This window comes from Larimichthys crocea, chromosome VIII (genome assembly GCF_000972845.2).
Source record: "Larimichthys crocea isolate SSNF chromosome VIII, L_crocea_2.0, whole genome shotgun sequence".
NCBI lineage: Eukaryota > Metazoa > Chordata > Actinopteri > Sciaenidae > Larimichthys > Larimichthys crocea.
The window spans coordinates 7,268,266-7,287,318 of record NC_040018.1 but is presented as its reverse complement, the minus strand read 5'-3'; the positions used below and the strand labels follow the sequence as shown (position 1 = coordinate 7,287,318).

At 42.6% G+C, this 19,053-nt stretch overlaps 1 protein-coding gene across 2 annotated transcripts in view; it reads right to left on the bottom strand.

Moving 5' to 3' along the window:
- dok4 (docking protein 4) overlaps nt 1-19,053 on the bottom strand; it is a 72,716-nt gene that overhangs the window by 36,104 nt on the left and 17,559 nt on the right. For both annotated transcript variants that reach the window (XM_027281144.1, XM_027281145.1), the window contains exon 2: nt 8-440. In XM_027281144.1, coding sequence (XP_027136945.1) covers nt 8-73 — 66 coding nt within the window. In that variant the 5' untranslated portion in view covers nt 74-440. The remainder of the gene's footprint in view (nt 1-7; nt 441-19,053) is intronic.

The window sequence follows — 19,053 nt, the reverse complement described above, 5'->3', positions numbered from 1 at the left end:
CACTCACCCCCAGCTTGCGGCTGCGCATGCGTACGTAGCCCTGCTTGACGATGTCATTGAAGTTGGAGGCCATCTTCTGAGGGGCGGCACCGTCCCCGTGGAGACCATCCAGATGTTTCTTCACTCCCTGGCTTTCCGTTCCTGCCGTTCTAAAGCTCCCAGCTTCTTTGTCCTGTGTGGCTTCCTCTCTTTCACTTTCAACCTTTTGCAGGACAGTGTGCTTTTTCCTCCCTGTAACACTTCCTGTTTCTATCCGAGTTGCTCCTCTTTCATGGAGCTCCTCACATCCACAACCTTCCCATTTCTCCTCCTTCTGTTTCGCTTTCTTCTTTGTCCGATTTGTTTGTCTCTTGCTCTTTTTGTGCGCTTTCCTGTACTTTGTCCTTTTTTCATTCACTCTTTATCAGGCAGGTCTTCCCTCATCTCCCCGGTTGGCATCTCTAAGAAATATACAGACAGAGAGAGAGAGAGAGGGAGACAGAAATGGATATATATATGAGCTTATATATATATATAATATATCTATATTATTCCATTGAGATGGAGGAGCACAAAATGATTGTTCATTATTCATGCTGATGGCAGACACACATTATTGAGGGCAGCTATGGAAGATGGCTGCTCGTGACGTCTCCGTAATTTACAGTATACTGTACGTCTGCTCATATTGTTTTATACTGAAGTGAATGAGCACAAATGTGAACTTGTGTATGTTTGTGTGTGTGTGTGTGTGTGTGTGTGTGTGTGTGTATGAAGGTTTTCAGTTTAACCTCTGAGCTTATCAGAGCCTCACCCATCGTGTTTGTTCCCTGCTTCTGTCTAGCTGATTTCCATTTCAAACACTCTGATGTTTTCATCTTTTCCTTTCAGCGATTCCTCTGGAGGTTCGAGGTTACACTATGAACACCTTTATGCAAACATGCATCCAGTATCTGCACTCGCCTTCACTTCCATATTTGTTAAACAACAGTCAAATGACTATCTGTGTGAGGTGTCGCTCAGATCTCACTGTGCTCCTAGCCTGGTTCCAGATCTCTGAATTGTCGTCCAAGGCAACAGCAACATTAGAATTCATTCAGAGTCATGTTTGTGTGGACCTGATGAATGTAAATCTAATATTCACTCTGCCTTTGGTTCTGCTTTGATCTTCACCAGCTCATGGGAACGTTGTGCAGCTTTCACCACTTTGTCTGTCTGCTGTTTGCTGCAGAGTACGTAGAATCCAGCTGAGAACAGCTGTCTGCTGCACTGGTGAACAAGGTTAATGAGAGACTGAACTAAAACGATGAACTGAAAGACGCTACAGCGAACACACTACACCTGTTTCTGCAAGGACAACATTGAACCCTCCTAAAAGGTCTGCTGCTTCCTGAACAATAAATCTTGAACTGACAAAGAGATGAAAGAAGACTTTCATGGCAGAGCCTCATCTTATCTAACCTCGTAAAACAAACCAACAGTCTGGCTAACATCAAGTGATTCAGTCTGATTATCAGACTACTGTACGCTACCTGAACAGATAGCACACTTACAAGTATGTAGCCAGCTGAATGCTGTCAGTGTGGCTGCGATATTGTTCAACATTCCAGGGAAAATTATCTCCACGTTCTCTTCAAAATACAGAACAGAGTGGAGGTGCAAAACCATTAAAAGACAGCTTGATATCTGGTCTGATATGGTTTTTCCACAACAAAAGGTCAAATTAACTATAATAAAACTAGATGAAAATACTTAGTCCATAGTTCATTTTAAATGTTGAACACTTAACACCCAATTTACTGAGTGGTTTCTTTACATTACACCTGTGACGTCAAGTCGCACACTGGACCACTATCCGCCTCTAAACTAGTCATCTAGATGATTAGACGTCAGTAAGTTCTGCTGCTATGTAGTCGTGTTGAGTTGAGATTTAAGGTGAGCACAGAGAAACTTCTCCTCTTGAGCAGATCCATTCACACAAACATCATTCTGCACAGTGAAGCTCAAACATGCAAGTGACCCAAAAAAAAAAAAATGGACTGGGTTCACTTCATGACAGGTATGGACAGGAGTCCATTCTCTGGCATGTAAATTATATATTAAAGGACCAGTGTGTAGGATTGGTGGCATCTAGTGGTGGTAGTAGTGATTGCAACTCGATCTCTCCTTCCCAGCCTGTAAGAGAAACTGCAGTGTTAAAGCTGGAAACGCCCCATTTAGAGCCAGTGTTTAGTCTGTCTGTTCTGGGCTGCTGTAGAAACATGGCGGTGCAATATGGCAGACCATATGGTGTCTGTAGATATGAATGATTTATTCTAATGTACAAAGACAAACATAATGATTCAGGTGATTAAACACTAATAAAAACAGAGTTATGTAAATAGAGACACATTTAACTTTTAAGATAGACTTCAGAAAATCTGAACATACTGTTAAATGAATAACAGATTAATACAAATAATTAAAAATCAAAAATTTGAAAAAAGGGTAACATCAGGTCATCCCTATATTCTCAGTCATGTCATAAAATTGTCTACTGTGAAACTGAACTTGGAACAGATCCTCGCTGCTGAGTCCCAGGCACAAAGAGCCATGGGGATGACGAGGTGACAGTGTGCTTGACCTCATGCTGGAGGAAGTCATGCGTGAAGTACACCTGAAACACACACAGAGACACACACACTCCCCATCCTGAGAGCAAGGACGCCTCATTGACTCACATGCGGTAATGGAACTGGTGTACATGTGGTCACAAGACTTTTACGACCATTTTAGCATCCTGTGCAGGCAGACACACATGTGCAAACTAATGAGTGAGTGTGTGTGTGTGTGTGTGTGTGTGTGTGTGTGTGTGTGGGAGTGTGCGTTTGCCATCTATGAGCAGTGGGGCAGACATTTCCCATTGGGATCAGTGTTAAATCTCCCTGACAACAGTGGAACAGAGACATTAAACTTTAATAACGGGATCATTAATACACACACAAGCACACACACACACACACACACACACACAAGCAGGCTTATCATGATGGCAATGTTAGTTTAGCTAAGTTGCTCAGGCCACAAATGAGTATTAAACATAAAACAAACACACAGAATCTGACTAAGCGGAAGAGCACACAGTCATGCAAACACATGCACAGATGTCAATAATCAGAACACGTGTGTCAATACAACAAGAAGCTCTGTCACAGTCCTCAGAGCACATTTAGAGCTAATATGAAACGGCTGTGTACAACTGAACCACCTTAAATAAATACTGCGTTCATGAATCACAACATGAACAAGACATCAGTGTGTTCACGCTGAATAACTAAGCTCTCTGCTGGAGGACTACAAACCTTCCCAGATAGCATGACGACATTGATTCAATGTCAATTCAATGTTGATTCAATGTTTGTCTACTATCTGGGGATTGGTTTAATTAATGTTATTTCAATGTTGGTTCAGTGATAAAACAGTGACTGATTTTAAGTTGAACTAACATTGATTTAATGTTTGTTTTAGTCTATCTGTCACTGTCTGTTCTATCTATTCAAGTTGAGCAATGTTGATTTAATTGAATGCTATCTGGATCTTCACTTTTTGTTGAGTACTGTGAACTTTCGGACTAATATTGTGATTATTCAGCTTCTGTGATGTGTCTCATGTTGTAGAGTGTACTGTATATGAGCTATAATTGCTGAGGTGTTTTTGTCCTGCTCCCAGAGTGTACTCCTGTCAAGGAGCACAGGCTGGGGATTGTTCTTTTTTTCTCCTCCCCTCTCCCCATGTTGTATCCCTTTTTTCTTTTTTTCACCCCATGTCATATTATATGTATTATATGTTTTTTTCTTTTTTTCACCCCATGTCATATTATATGTATTATATGTATGGACAGACTGGTGTTGCAGTTTCGTTGTACTGTTACAATGACAAATTAAAGCTGCAAGCAGCGATGGTCGGGCCCTCGCAGATATGCGCACGTTGAAATGTGTGCACGTCGAAATGTGCATAATATCGTTCTTTATAATATCGGTCTTAGTAACCACAAGAGTTTCATAATTCTGTGTCCAAAACTGTGGCAGGGCTGTCCCGAAGAATAATTCAAGGGGGCGCTATAGAGAGCTTTTGCTCCGTCCCCTCATTAATTATGCAGCCGAATTGTGCATAATACTGCTCTTAACAAGCCCAAGAAGTTTCAGACAGCTGGGACAAAGTATATGATAGCCGCACACGTTTTCCCGAAAATCAGCGAAAAAGTGAATGGAGTCTTGTTTTTTTGTGGAAAAATCAGCAGCGTGGAGTTTGACGCTCCGTCACGGCCACGCCCTCTGATAAAAAGTTGTGATTTTGATAACTTTTCATTGTGGACGCCTTGAGAACACACACGGCAAGTTTCAAGCACATCGGATGAAATCCCTAGGAGGAGTTCGTTCAAATGCGACCCCTGGAAATGAGGCAAAAACGGGAAAAGGCCAAATCTGAGCAAAATTGGACGCCGTACGCTTCACTGTCGCCCGGGGCACCAAGAGACTTTTTTGTGCGTCTGGGCATGTTACATACTCCCACCGAGTTTCGTGCACGTGGGCGAAACCGTGGCGAGGGGCACCGGCAAAAACGCGCACCTAGGTGGCGCTGTGGAGGCGTATGCGCGCGTGCATGTGTGAGACCTCCAAAATACGTAATTTTACGCCTGACATTGGGGGGGTAGGCAAATTTTCGTGAATTTTGGGGGGGATATGGGCTGTGGAAAATGCGATTTACTCTTCAACGTCGTTCAGCGTTCGAAATACAATAGGGCCTCGCTGTGCTCGGGCCCTAATAAAGCCTTTATCCAATCCAATCTAAAAAAAATATTGAATTGAACTGAATTCACTCAACAACTAACAATGTAGCTGAACCAAAACTTCAGAAGATGTAATAAAACATGTAAGACAAGTGACGTGATGAGAAAATGATTTGTGCTTCTCAAACCTTTTTCTGTTATGCTGCCTTCAGGTGCAGAAAAAGTTTAAACCTCACCCACAGTTCTCAATAATACTCAATGATAAGGAAGCACCTAAAAAAAAAGGACCCATGCTGAACTTTAATGAAATGGTCAGCATGATGGCCACTTTATTTTTCGCCTGGTCGTTCATGCCGCCCTGCAGTGACTCTGCATCCCCAGTTTACACTTGACCATCCTTATAAAGCACTGATACCAGCGTGTACCAGGCAGAAAACAGCTAACTGTTTCATTTTATGGTTGGGCTAACACACAGATATAATGTTTATTAGCTCAGTAAATTCTCTATCTCTGCTTTCCTATCAGTCCATTAAACAGTCACAGAGGCCAGCTAAAACATTCACCAACAGTTCATAATTTCATTTAAACCACAGCTCCCATTCTAATGAATGATTAAATGAATGACTGCAGTGATACAATGATGAAACACACCTGATGAAAAATCTTGCAGGGTTGTTTTATGAGACAAAACCATTCAGAGATTTTATGAGCTGATCTAACTCGACCACTGCATCTCATATTATATTATATATAGTATATTATTATAGTATTCCTGTTTCAGGTCATGTGTCCCATACAAAACTCAACGATCCACCAGCTATGCTATCATCACTCAGGTTTGATAATGTGCTATTAAATCTACTGAAATGAAACCAATGAGCTTCAGTATTGGCATAAAAGAGCCATAATAACTAAGACTAACTTTGAAAGACTGGATCAACATCATCATGACTGAAGGAGAAAAAAGTCGTCTTTCCATATTATGCTTACATATGTTACTTTATACATTATTTGATCACATAAACAATAATTTCACCAGGACAATCCAGCCAATAATAATTTTACTTTCCAATATTTCTACTTTCCATTCATTGAATCTAACTTTGATTCTTGGACCTGTTTATGTTTTGACTCATTTTGACAATAATTATGCATGTTCAAACACGAAAGGGAAGGCTGTGCAAAACACAAAAGTAGAACATTTCAGTTTGATTGAATTTGACTTCCATGCAAACAGAAATCAAACTCCCCTGTAGGTTACATGAGCACTTGTGTTTAGTCCAGATCGTAGAAACGAAACTTGACAGAACATTTGATCACAGACAGGAAGAAGAGGAAGAGACGAGGAACTAACTGATCATTTAACTCTAATGATGTTCAAGAAAATGAACATTTACTGGAACAAACTGCATTCTGACACACCTCTATTCACCCTAATGCAGTCGTAAAAATAATAGAAATAATACAAAAACTATGAATTCTGAAAAAACTGGAAATCAACTAAACTGAGTCCATGTGTTTCAACAAACACACACACATATGCACACACAGGAGGCATCTTGTCAGAGCAAGATGTAAATCGTAACAAGGGCATGACATCGATTCACTGATGCACCATCATTGATCCTGTTTTGGCTCTTCCTGTTCGTGTGTGTTTGAGAGTGTGTGTGTGTGTGTGTGTGTGTGTGTGTGTGTGTGTGTGTGTGTGTGTGTGTGTGTGATGCCACTGAATCAATAGAGCTTTCACAGTCTATTCCCTGACAAGCCAGCAGCCTTCACAACAACACACACCCAGCAACAGTTCAAAGCCTTCTCGCCCACGCTGACAAAAGTGTTGAGCGTCTTTACATCAGTGTCAGATGAACTGTGTTGCATTGGTATAATGAGTGTGAATGCAAGAGATGACAGATGACATGACTCCGGCAGAGTAATATTATCAGTCGTAGGTCGCAGTCAGTGAGGTTTTGGTGGCTCTGCACATGAAAACAACAAAGTATCAGAAAAGCTTTGAGTCCCTGCAGGTCAGTATGTCAAACTACAGCAATGGCCTACTCTATAGTTTATTGTTAATGTTAATTTCTGTTCTGATAATAATTCTTTGTAAAGTCATTGTTTATGTTTAAGAGTGCATGAAGCTAAGATGTTTCCAGCTGCTGATTTTCTGTTTCCAGGTCTTTGGGATACAGTTTGCTGCAGTTTTTTGGACAGGTGATGTAACGCTGTGGGGCAGTTTGTGAGCGCACATAGACACAGAAAAAGGTGTGCATCAGCACACTGCTACAAGAGCTGACCATGTTATAAACGCAATGAGGTAGAGCACCACGTTGGTAATGGACCGGGCTGAGATGTAGGAGTAAGTTTGGATCACCTTTTATGACCCTGGAAGTTATTAATATTTAAAGAAATCATTGTCCAAGTGTTTTCAGCGTTTATGGACATGAGTCAAAACACTCTGTGGCATAGAACCTTGCAGCCTATGGTGAAATGGCAATCACACATGGATTAATACACACTTGTTTGTGAGTATTTACATTCGTTGCTGTCGTTTGACATCTCTTCTGGCAGCGACACGTCGCAGACTACAAGCAGAAGAGTTTGGGGGCCACAACCAGCAGAGCCACGCTGCCAGATGAGCTCAACGAGTTCTACACTCGCTTTGAGGCCCTTATCACCGGGAGGGACTCTGGCCACTGAGGGAATACTGGACACACCGCTCTCTGTGCCACAAGCAGAGGTGCTCTGCTCTGAGGAGAACGGACCCACGGAAGGCTGAGCATCAGCAGCTGCACCGCTCAGGACAGGAAGGCTCTCCAGTGTGTGATAAAAACTGCACAGTTCATCTCTGGAGCAGCCTTCCCATCACTGCAGGACATCTACACCACCAGGGTCAGCAGGAGGGCCCATAACATCATACAGGACAATACACACCCACAACACAGTCTGTTCACACTTCTGCCAGCAGGGAGGCGCTTCAGGAGCAGTGATGGGAAAAACGGCGTTGAAATAAACGCCGTTACTAATGGCGTTAGTTTTTTCAGTAACGGGTAATCTAACGAGTTACTTTATCTATCGTTGTAACGCCGTTACCGGTACCAACACGCCGTTACTGCGCGTTACTGAACCAACCTACTCGTTTTGAAACTGGCACCTCACTCAACTCGCATACAGGCATGCTTTTTTTCTCCCTTTGGTAAGGGCGGGATACGTAATGACGATTGGCTAAAGCAGAGATTTCATGTTGAGCCAACCAGAGACACCCGGTGGGCGGGTATACACACAAACCAACACACACACACACAGCATGTCAGATGAGATGGCGAGTCCCGAGGCTGAGTCTAAGACAGCGTTTTCACGGTGGAAGTATAGGCAGTATTTTAACCTCGTCGAGGTAAAAGGTAAAAATGTACATGTTACATGCACACTGTGTCTAAGACCAAAGACTTTGCCCACGTCAAAACTTGTAATTGCGTTGAGGTGCAATGAATTAAAACCTCTGTATGGGTATCTGTTGTTTGCTTTACTCCAAATTACTCCAAATTATTTGTCATTTTGTAACTTAAAAAAGTAACGCATTAGTTACTTCCCTGGGTAACTAGTTACTTTTATAGTGTAGTAACTCAGTTACTAACTCAGTTACTTTTTTGGGTAAGTAACTGGTAACTAATTACTTTTTCAAAGTAATGTGCCCAACACTGTTCAGGAGTGTGAAGTCCAAGACAAAAAGACTTTCAAACGCCACCATCAGGCCATCAGACTCTTGAACAGTAGCACTCTCACCACCCTCCCCCAGACTCATTTAATCACACTGTTAACTGTTACTGTGAGGCACAGAGCACCTGATCTTTCAGCTACTGCTCTGCACTTTAAACTATATTTTTAGAAATTCTATTTATTTCCATTTCACTCTTATTTTTCTATTATTGTGCTGTGTATTTTTCTTATTGTTGTTGTTGTGTAGGGGTACGGAAAAATAGGATTTCATTGCTGTATAAACCGTGTGTGTGTGTGTGTGAGATGACATGATGTCATTTAAAGACCTGACAGATATTTCCCACAAGAAAAAAGGAATACACACAAATCAACAGCTGACCTTTATATGAACCGGCTGTGTGTGTGTGTGTGTGTGTGTGCGCGTGTGTGTTCAACTGTATATGGAAACTAACAGACAAACCTGTGTGTGTTTGTGTGTTGTGACCTTTATCCTCTCCTGACTATTTTCCTTCTCAGGCTGACACCTTTGAACATCAAAAATCACATCTGGACGATATCTCTCACACACACACACACACACACACACACACACACACACACACACACACACACACACCTGTCTCTCCTTTTGTTCACTCATCGTTTTCAGTGTTTTTTCAGACACTTTTGTCCAAAGCAGCACTCATACAAACATCTAGAGCATTTAGAGATTCAGTGAGTTGATCTTGTTTCCCTCATTTGTTTCTGTATGTCCATTATAATCCTTGTATGTGTATATATACCTGGTCAGTAAAACTGACTGATTCTGATTGATGAACAATGCAAATATTTATGAATTTCCAAAGCCTCAATTGTGCCATTATCATAAAACCCCCCTCAGAATGATCAAATGTCATCTCAAGCTGCTGTGCAAATGAAAAACAAGAAGGAAGGGGAAAGACAACAGGAAAACAGACAGATAGGGAGAGTAGGAAACAAAGAGAGAGACAGAGAGGAGGAGAGCTGGTAACAAAATCAAAGTCACTCAGATCATTCTTTGATTGGCTGATTCAATTTTCCTGTTCCATTAATGTGCAAACTGTGGCCACGGCCAATCCTCTGGCATTTTACAGCCTGGCTCTGAGTGTGTCCGTGCATGATTGATAGCAGGCTTCAGTCTATGAGGAACTGAGTTTTCCTCACCCAGTTTCACCCCGCAACACCTTCCAACACACACACACACACACACACACACACACACACACACACACACACACACACCTGTCTCTCCTTTTGTTCACTCATCGTTTTCAGTGTTTTTTCAGACACTTTTGTCCAAAGCAGCACTCATACAAACATCTAGAGCATTTAGAGATTCAGTGAATTGATCTTGTTTCCCTCATTTGTTTCTGTATGTCCATTATAATCCTTGTATGTGTATATATACCTGGTCAGTAAAACTGACTGATTCTGATTGATGAACAATGCAAATATTTATGAATTTCCAAAGCCTCAATTGTGCCATTATCATAAAAACCCCCCTCAGAATGATCAAATGTCATCTCAAGCTGCTGTGCAAATGAAAAACAAGAAGGAAGGGAAAGACAACAGGAAAACAGACAGATAGGGAGAGTAGGAAACAAAGAGAGAGACAGAGAGGAGGAGAGCTGGTAACAAAATCAAAGTCACTCAGATCATTCTTTGATTGGCTGATTAAATTTTCCTGTTCCATTAATGTGCAAACTGTGGCCACGGCCAATCCTCTGGCATTTTACAGCCTGGCTCTGAGTGTGTCCGTGCATGATTGATAGCAGGCTTCAGTCTATGAGGAACTGAGTTTTCCTCACCCAGTTTCACCCCGCAACACCTTCCAACACACACGCACACACACACACACACACACACACACACACACGCACATACCTTCCATCCTTTCATCCTGGTAATCCCTCTTTCACATTATCTATAACCCGAAACCATATTCTTATCCTATCACTGTGACACACGAGTGCACATATTCTCCACAATAGTACACACACATACTGTATGCATACACACAGACATGTAGAGAGAACATATTTATTTCAAATATGATTACATACAGTGTTTTTTTTATTTATTGCATTCCATTTATAGAGAAAAAAATCTCTTTTACAGCCTGCAAATAAATGCCACGTGAAGTGTGCCTGGGTGGTGTGTGGGTTAATAAACACAATGGCTGCGTTGAGAAGAGAGACTTAAATCCACCGAGTTGGTTCTGTGCTGTAGCAGGTTTGCACTGCAGTGTGCTTCTGATCAAAAAGACCACTTTCTCCTGCCCACTCAGCTTTTATTTCATTATCAACAATCGAAATAAAGGCATCACACCTGAAAACAAACTTACTGAGGACTGTGCGACAGATTGGCTGATGACGAACGCTTGGAGCTTGCCGTACTCGACTCAACATGACTCAGCGTTGCTACGGCTGATATCAGCTCCCATGTGTACTCAACTGCCCTCAACAGCTCCTGTACAAACAGGAACAAGCTGTAAACACAACACTGACATATTAGAACTTAATAAAGTCGTTATGGCTACCATCTTAGCAAACAGTTGTTTACACGGCCTGTTTCTGGCCACTCAGCAAATTAAACTTGAATATCATCTTTTACATTACATTACATTACATTACATTACATTACATTTAGCAGACGGTTTTATCCAAAGCGACTTACAGAGGAGGACATAAGCTGAGAAAGGTGTAAAGGAGCACAGAGTAGTTGTTAGTTTTGTTAGTTTTGTTAGGCAGGGAAGCATTCTGGAAACAGAAAGGTTTTTACAAGTTTTTTAAAGGTAGAAAGGGATGTTGCTGTTCTAGTAGCCGTTGGTAGGTCATTCCACCATTTGGGGACGACCACAGAGAAGAGTTTAGAGTGACCTCGCTTTGCGAGAGGCGAGGGTACAACTAGACGGTTTGTATGAGCGGAGCGTAACGCCCTGGTCGGGACGTGAGCCTTTAGTAAGACGCTGAGATAGGCAGGGGCAGATCCTGAGGTGGTTTTGTAGGCTAGCGTCAGAGCTTTGTGTTTAATTCTGGCAGCTACAGGCAGCCAGTGCAGGTCGCTGAAGAGTGGGGTGACATGTGACCTTTTAGGTTGATTGAAAACCAGTCGCGCTGCGGCATTCTGGACCATTTGCAAAGGTTTGATCGCGCAAGCAGGTAGGCCAGGCAAGAGCGAGTTGCAGTAATCGAGGCGGGAGCTGACTGTAGCCTGTATCAGGAGCTGAGCGGCATATTGGGTCAGGTACGGTCTGATTTTTCTAATATTGTACAATGCATAGCGAGATGACCTCGCTACGGAGGAAATGTGCTCAGAGAGAGAAAGACGATCATCAAGTACGACGCCCAGGTTTTTAGCAGCTCTTTTATGGTCTCCACCAACCTCTGAGAATAAATTTGGACTCTTTAGCTGCTAAATGCTCCACTATGTTCACCAGCAGCTTTCTAACTGTGTGTGTGTGAGCCGGTGGTGTACAACGGCTTTTAGAGCTTTTTTTGTTGTTAACAAGATTGATGTGAGCAGTAAGAGGGAACAAAACAGTAAAACACAAATCAATGAGCTGAAAGAAGCTAAAAATACTCTGAGGGAAACTGCACAGTTGATTGATGAACTGTGGCTCTGTCACTGTGAGCGACCTCTTTCTCACTCCACATAGTGATTTGATCTATTTTTTCGCCCTTGTGAATGTGGGACAGACTTGGATTGTTGTGTAAGACAAATTTCAGAGGTTAAAAGTTTAAAGGCTGCGCACAGGAGGGAGGTTTGTGTTGTGGCTGGATTAACCTGTTCTGGAGCCTCCTGGATGTCTTGTTAGAACATTTTTGGAGCTGTTGGTTGTAGCTGAGGCTCTGCAATGCAGTCAGCTTGAAGTAGGGTGATGTTTGAGTTGTTTTGACCCTGAAAGAATTTATATTGCTCATGAAAATGTGGTTTATACCAGAATGCAGTGTTACCAGGGCCAGGTCAGGATGCAGTTAACACACAATAAATCTATTACTTTGCCTTATGCTTTAAAGGCACACGGCCTGCTCAGTCTAGCAGTAAGTCCGGCAGATAAAGGACTGGTATCAATCCTCCCATCTAATTCAATTTTCACAAATCTCACAAAATGTCAAATTCTTTCTTAGATCAAACAAACTGTGGTGCATTTGCCTGGTTAGTGATCTGTCATTTCATTTGAGCTGTGCCTGATGTGAGACTCTCTCTTCAGTTTCAATTCATTCAACAATTTAGTTTTTATGACCAAATTTTCATCAGCCTCTGCTCCACTTTGTGAATAGTAACAATTCAAATCATGCCTTTTATGTAAAGTAGGCAGACTTTGTAGTAAATGGGACTCTAAAAAATGAACAGTGGTTAAGAGGCTGCATTACTTGTGAGGATGAATGAAAGACAATGGAAGCCATGATGGAAAGAAGAGAACACGGAAGAAAACCAAAAAGGAGAGATCTGAGAATGAAACAGAGCATTTCATCAAAGCTCTCTCTCTCTCTCTCTCTCTCTCTCTCACACACACACACACACACACCCTGATGCCTCTCCCCAGTCCTCCCCAAGGCTAACACTTGGGAAAGCGTCAGTCTGTCTACTCATAACTATCTGTCACAGATAACAGTGGGGATAAACACACACACACACACAAGTTTCACTCCCACGCTCACCCACAAACACGTCCCTGGACAGCTGGGCCATAGACAGACAAGACACTCCGTCTCCAGCCCTGTATCAGATGATTGTATGCACACACTACAAACACTTGCACACACACACACACACAGACACACACACACACACACACACACACACAGAGCTCACTTCAGACCTTCAGGTTGGTACGGTGGCCCTGAAGTGCAAAACACAACAGAAAATTCAAAAACACAACAGCAAATCATATAACACAATAGCAAATCGAATAACACAACAGCAAATCATATAACACAACAGCAAATCGAATAACACAACAGCAAATCGAATAACACAACAGCAAATCAAAAAACGCAACAGCAAGTTCCCAAAGGGAAAGAGAAGGTACCCTCGGGTGACATAAATCGTACGCGCTGCTATAAAGGATATTTTGATGCACGACATGGATATGTCGTGCATCAAAATATCCTTTATAGCAGCGCGTACATTGTCACTAACAGCGCTCATATTTTGAAAACATGTAAGCCATGTCTTTCCGGTTCAAAGGACCACCAGTCCAATCAGCGACGATTCATGTCACCCGAGGGTACCTACCCTTTCAGTTTTGAATTTGCTAATGTGTTATTCGATTTGCTGTTGTGTTATTCGATTTGCTATTGTGTTTTTTGAATTTGCTGTTGTGTTATTCAATTTGCTGTTGTTATTTGATTTGCGGTTGTGTTATTGGATTTGCTGTTGTGTTATTTATTTGCTATTGTTTTATTTGATTTGCTGTTGTGTTTATTTGATTTGCTGTTGTGTTATTCGATTTGCTTTGTGTTATTTGATTTGTGTTTGTGATTTGATTTGCTAGTGTGTTTTGAATTTGCTGTTGTGTTTTGCACTTCAGGGCACGGTAGTTGGACACTGTTTGGATACTTAAAAGGAGAAGAGCAACACAGGGAAAACTGAAGTAAGTCATGCCATGTTAAAAATGAAGAGGAGGGGGGTGGTCTATTATATTACTGCATGAGACATGTGAAGGCCATCTTCATGCAGCACAGAGAACAGTGATTGTGACAGCAAAGTGACAATTGTGTTCATTCAGTTTGCAGAGCAGTGACCAGAGGGACGTCTCAGTACAAACTGGCAGCTGCAGTGGTATGTAGCACTATGCTCACACCTCAGTGGGTCTCATTGACCCCCACAGTTATGATGATTTCTCCATCAGAGGTGCAGGCACATGAACAATGAAACCTTGCAGCCTGATGTCTCCCTCTGCTCTTCTGAGTATTGGAGTTCCCAAGCAGGCGCCTTATTTGTCTTTCATTGTTTGTTACCGTTGTATTCTACGAAGTGCAGTGCCACTACTGACCTGTAGATGCAGATGTTCAGCAGTCTAGAACAGCGGTCCCCAACCTTTTCTGCGCCACGGACCGATCTCATGTAGGACAATATTTTCACGGACCGCCCTTCAATGTGTGGGGGGTAAATACAACGAAATAAAATGATGCGACCGGCATAAAAACAAATATAAAGTGCATAAAAATACAACTCACCATTATGCTTAATTAGTGGAAGCCCTGAGCTTGTTTCTCCGCAATGAACTGGTCCCATCTAGGAGTAATGGGAACAAGACACCCGAAGTGTGTTCCTTTGTCCAGTCTATTCCGTAATTTAGTTTTGGTCGCGGAAGAAGCTTTCCAAAGATGTTTTTTTACAATTTTTTTGCAAGCTTTGAGGGCTTAACACGTATCACGTTTCCGGAGGAGCGTCTTGACCTGTCTTAACCTGTGTCAAGAGGCAAAGACGGATGTAATTGGGAAAGAATCCGGCCATTTTTCAAATAAAAACATAATATATATATTTCTGTGCGGCCTGGTACTAAATGACCAACGGACCGGTACCGGTCAACAGCTGGCCAATAAAGTTGTAAAGTTATGTTTGCATGGTTGCTCCTGTGCACTCCATTGACTAATCAAAGTTATTTTTATATGTTGGGAGGTACGGCGCAGGGAGGCAGACATCAGCGGAGTGATAACAAACAAACCCACAACTGTTTTCAAAGACCTGGGCACAGTTTGGATTTTATGAACAAACGGGGAAGCACAAACTTGACAAGACGCACACTGCGTAAAATACTGAAACAATAATCACAGAATTGAAACACTTTGGTTCATACAACAAATTGGAGAGCGACATTAGCTGTTTCAAGCTGAGAAACATCTACAATCATATAGAACACAGAGAGCCCAGATAATCAGCCACTGTCAACTGGGGAGAGGAAAAGAGAATCATGTTTATGTACTATGTGGTTCACACAGTGACTTGTATTGAAAAGATGTTTGATTTTTGAAGAACTACAAAAAAAGGGAGTTTAGATGTATCTAATTGCTTCAAATGAATGATGGAAATGTAGTAATATAGAAAACTGAGGATCAATACATCGAGACTCACCCCGCTGTGAGAGGAAACTTTTGTCTCTGCGACTCTGATCAAATGCCTCGTGCCGAGGCCCCAACTCTGTGTGAAGGAATGCACATTTTCCACTTTATTTCACTTAGACATATTCATCCAGTCAGTTCTAACAGCTGTCAGACAGTATGTGGCTGGAAGCTGATGTGTTAGGATGGATGCTGTGCTCCAGAACGTTAAGGGCTAATGAGGATGTGGCAACGGGTCATGTATACATACAATATGTATATATAGAAGGGATACATCTGTGATGTACTTCCAGGCAGGCCAATGAACAGCACACTAGCCTCCACTTAGCTGGGCTCACTGTGAACAGCATGAATGAAAAAAAAAGCACAAAGCCAAGCCTTTAAAAAACTGCTACGCCTAAATGTGCAAATGATTTGCGAGATGAATGCTGCACAGATTTTAGTTCACTACAACGCCACACCTGTGCCAACCCCATGGGAACTGACCACAGCAGTTCTATTTTACGTTTACATTTCTGGCATTTCTCTGGCTCACTCTGCACAGTGACTTATAGTGAGTTCAGCAGCAGCGGACTGAGACACAGCCACCATCATGTTCACTTGCTGTTAAAATTAAGCAGCAAACTCATTGGAGAGCAGAGCCTTGTTTACAAGTGTGACAGTTTAAACCTTCATGCTGACTAGTTTAAGTGAGCAACAAATCCACTTACAGGAATCAGACCGCAACTGGCCTTGGCATCCCTCCAATCACACAGATATATGTAACAGAAACACACCATGGAGCATGACACACACAAACAAATGGTACCATGCAAACATGCATGAATACTTGTGTTGACAACATGAATATACCAATAACCAACACATGACCACAGATCTGATCCAAATTCAGTTCCATGCATGCACGTTGTGTGAGTCATTGTGGCCCTCTCATGGGATCCCTGGGACCCCTTGTGTGGATCATCACCCAGAAATGAGATAGGAATATCAGAGAATAAAGAGTTACAGCAGAACAACCCCAGGTGGCTATTTGCATTAGCAGCTAAGGCTACTTTCAGAGCCTTTGAGGTTGAGAGCTCCTGAAATCATTTTTCGAAATTGTCCCAGCAATTGAGTCCTGGCTAAGAAGTTACCTGTCGCTCCTGCTGGCTGCTGGGAAGTCCACATCAAATCTGAAGACCGTCATGTCCCGTCATCAAGGAGGGAGATACACACACACCTTTAATAAAGTACTGCTCAGGTTGATCAATGTATTATAACTCTATGAAAGTCAGAAAACAGAGAAAGATGGCCCATGGAAGCAGCACTCTCTGTGATTTAATTACATAACATTACATTACATTACATTTAGCAGACGCTTTTAGCCAAAGCGACTTACAGAGGAGGACATAAGCGTGAGAAAGGTGTAAAGGAGCACAGAGTAGTTGTTAGTTTTGTTAGTTTTGTTAGGCAGGGAAGCATCTCGAAACAGAAAGGTTTTTACAAGTTTTTTAAAGGTAGAAAGGGATGTTGCTGTTTCAGTAGCCGTTGGTAGGTCATTCCACCATTTGGGGACGACCACAGAGAAGAGTTTAGAGTGACCTCGCTTTGCGAGAGGCGAGGGAACAACTAGACGGTTTGTATGAGCGGAGCGAGCGCCCTGGTCGGGACGTGAGCCTTTATAAGACGCTGAGATAGGCAGGGGCAGATCCTGAGGTGGTTTTGTAGGCTACGTCAGAGCTTTGTGTTTAATTCTGGCAGCTACAGGCAGCCAGTGAGGTCGCTGAAGAGTGGGGTGACTGTGACCTTTTAGGTTGATTGAAAACACTCGCGCTGCGGATTCTGGACCATTGCAAAGGTTTGATCGCGCAAGCAGGTAGGCCAGCCAAGAGCGAGTTGCAGTAATCGAGGCGGGAGCTGACTGTAGCCTGAATCAGGAGCTGAGCGGCATATTGGGTCAGGTACGGTCGATTTTTCTAATATTGCACAATGCATAGCGAGATGACCTCGCTACGGAGGAAATGTGCTCAGAGAGAGAAAGACGATCATCAGTACACGCCCAGGTTTCTAGCAGCATGGTTCGGGGAATAGTGACAGTACCAATTTTCAGGTTGAAGTCATGGCAGATTGACTCATGGGCAGGGATGACCAGGAGTTCGGTTTTGACAGATTAAGCTGGAGATGGTGGTCTTTCATCCAAGTTTCACAGTTCAGTTACAGTTTCAGTGAAGTAAACTACTGCAACTGTAGCTGCTGTTAGATATTTTAGCTCAGTTGTTTAGCTGGTTTGCTACTGTGGGGCATTTGGGTTGCCGGAAAGAGGAGGTTTTCAGGCCAGCCACAGGGAGGAATGCTGACAAGTAGAGAGCCAGAGCCAGAGATTGAAACCAGAGCTGGGCAAGCAAGCAACATAACCCGGCTCAGCAGTGTCTATGGACATGATCCGAAGAGGACGCTGACGGAGGAAGTTAAGAAGAGAAAAGGAGTAAGCGAGCGAGCAAGAAGCCGCCAGACAAGAGTAAATCGGGACTGACTTTTAGTGGTTGGTGAATAAAAAAAAAGTCTTGCCTCTTTTGCTCATAAGTGATGTATCTGAACAAATACTCGAGTACAACAGCTGACACTATTTACCACAGATTCCAGTTTCAGATCACACTCTGAAACGGGAGAGCAACTAATAAAATATCCAGACTGGATAAAGCAAAGATGGGACTGAGGATGAGAAAAGAAGGAAGGAATGAAGGAATGATAGAAGGAAGGAAAGAGCACTTGTCAATGAGCACCACTGCCAGTGCTGGGACGGACCACAGATTGTCTACAGATACTACAGAGACTGGCGCCTTCAACTGTGTGTTGTGTGTGTGTGTGTGTGTGCCAAAGACAGAGACAACACATACACATGCACACAAGTGGGTAGGATGACAAACACCCTCGAAAAGAAACTTTACTGTACACACATCCCGCAGTCACAGTTCACATGCATGTGCAATGCCTTTTGTTTCTGAGTGGTGTGAACAGCTTCGAGATGGGTTGCTGGTAATGGCACGGAAAAGTACAGAGTGTGTGTGTGGTGTGTGTGTGTGTGTGCGTGGGTAACATCAGTATCATCTGTTACTCAAGGAGCCAGAATAAACCTGGAGATAAAAGAAGCCTGGAAGAGATCAAAGAAAAGGACAGAGACTCTTCCTCTTCTCTTTCTATCTACGTCAGGCTGTCCCTCTCTCTCTCTCTCTCCACACACCTACACCTACACACAAACACACACACACACACACACACACAATCAGTAATCTCAATGATACCAGCAGCGTAGCTCCAATGCTGAAGATTATAAAGCTGCAGGCATTTGGACAACAGTTGGAGTCAGCGTTATCAGCAGAGGTGGAGTGCAGGTATGTGCATGTATAACAGTTCACCTACACAGTTTCCAGTCTGGATTTGAGTAAATACCCTCAATCCCTCTGATGTTTCTTCCTGGGTGGTGAATGCTAAGGAATAATGAAGCATGATTATGGAGTTGTCTCCTTT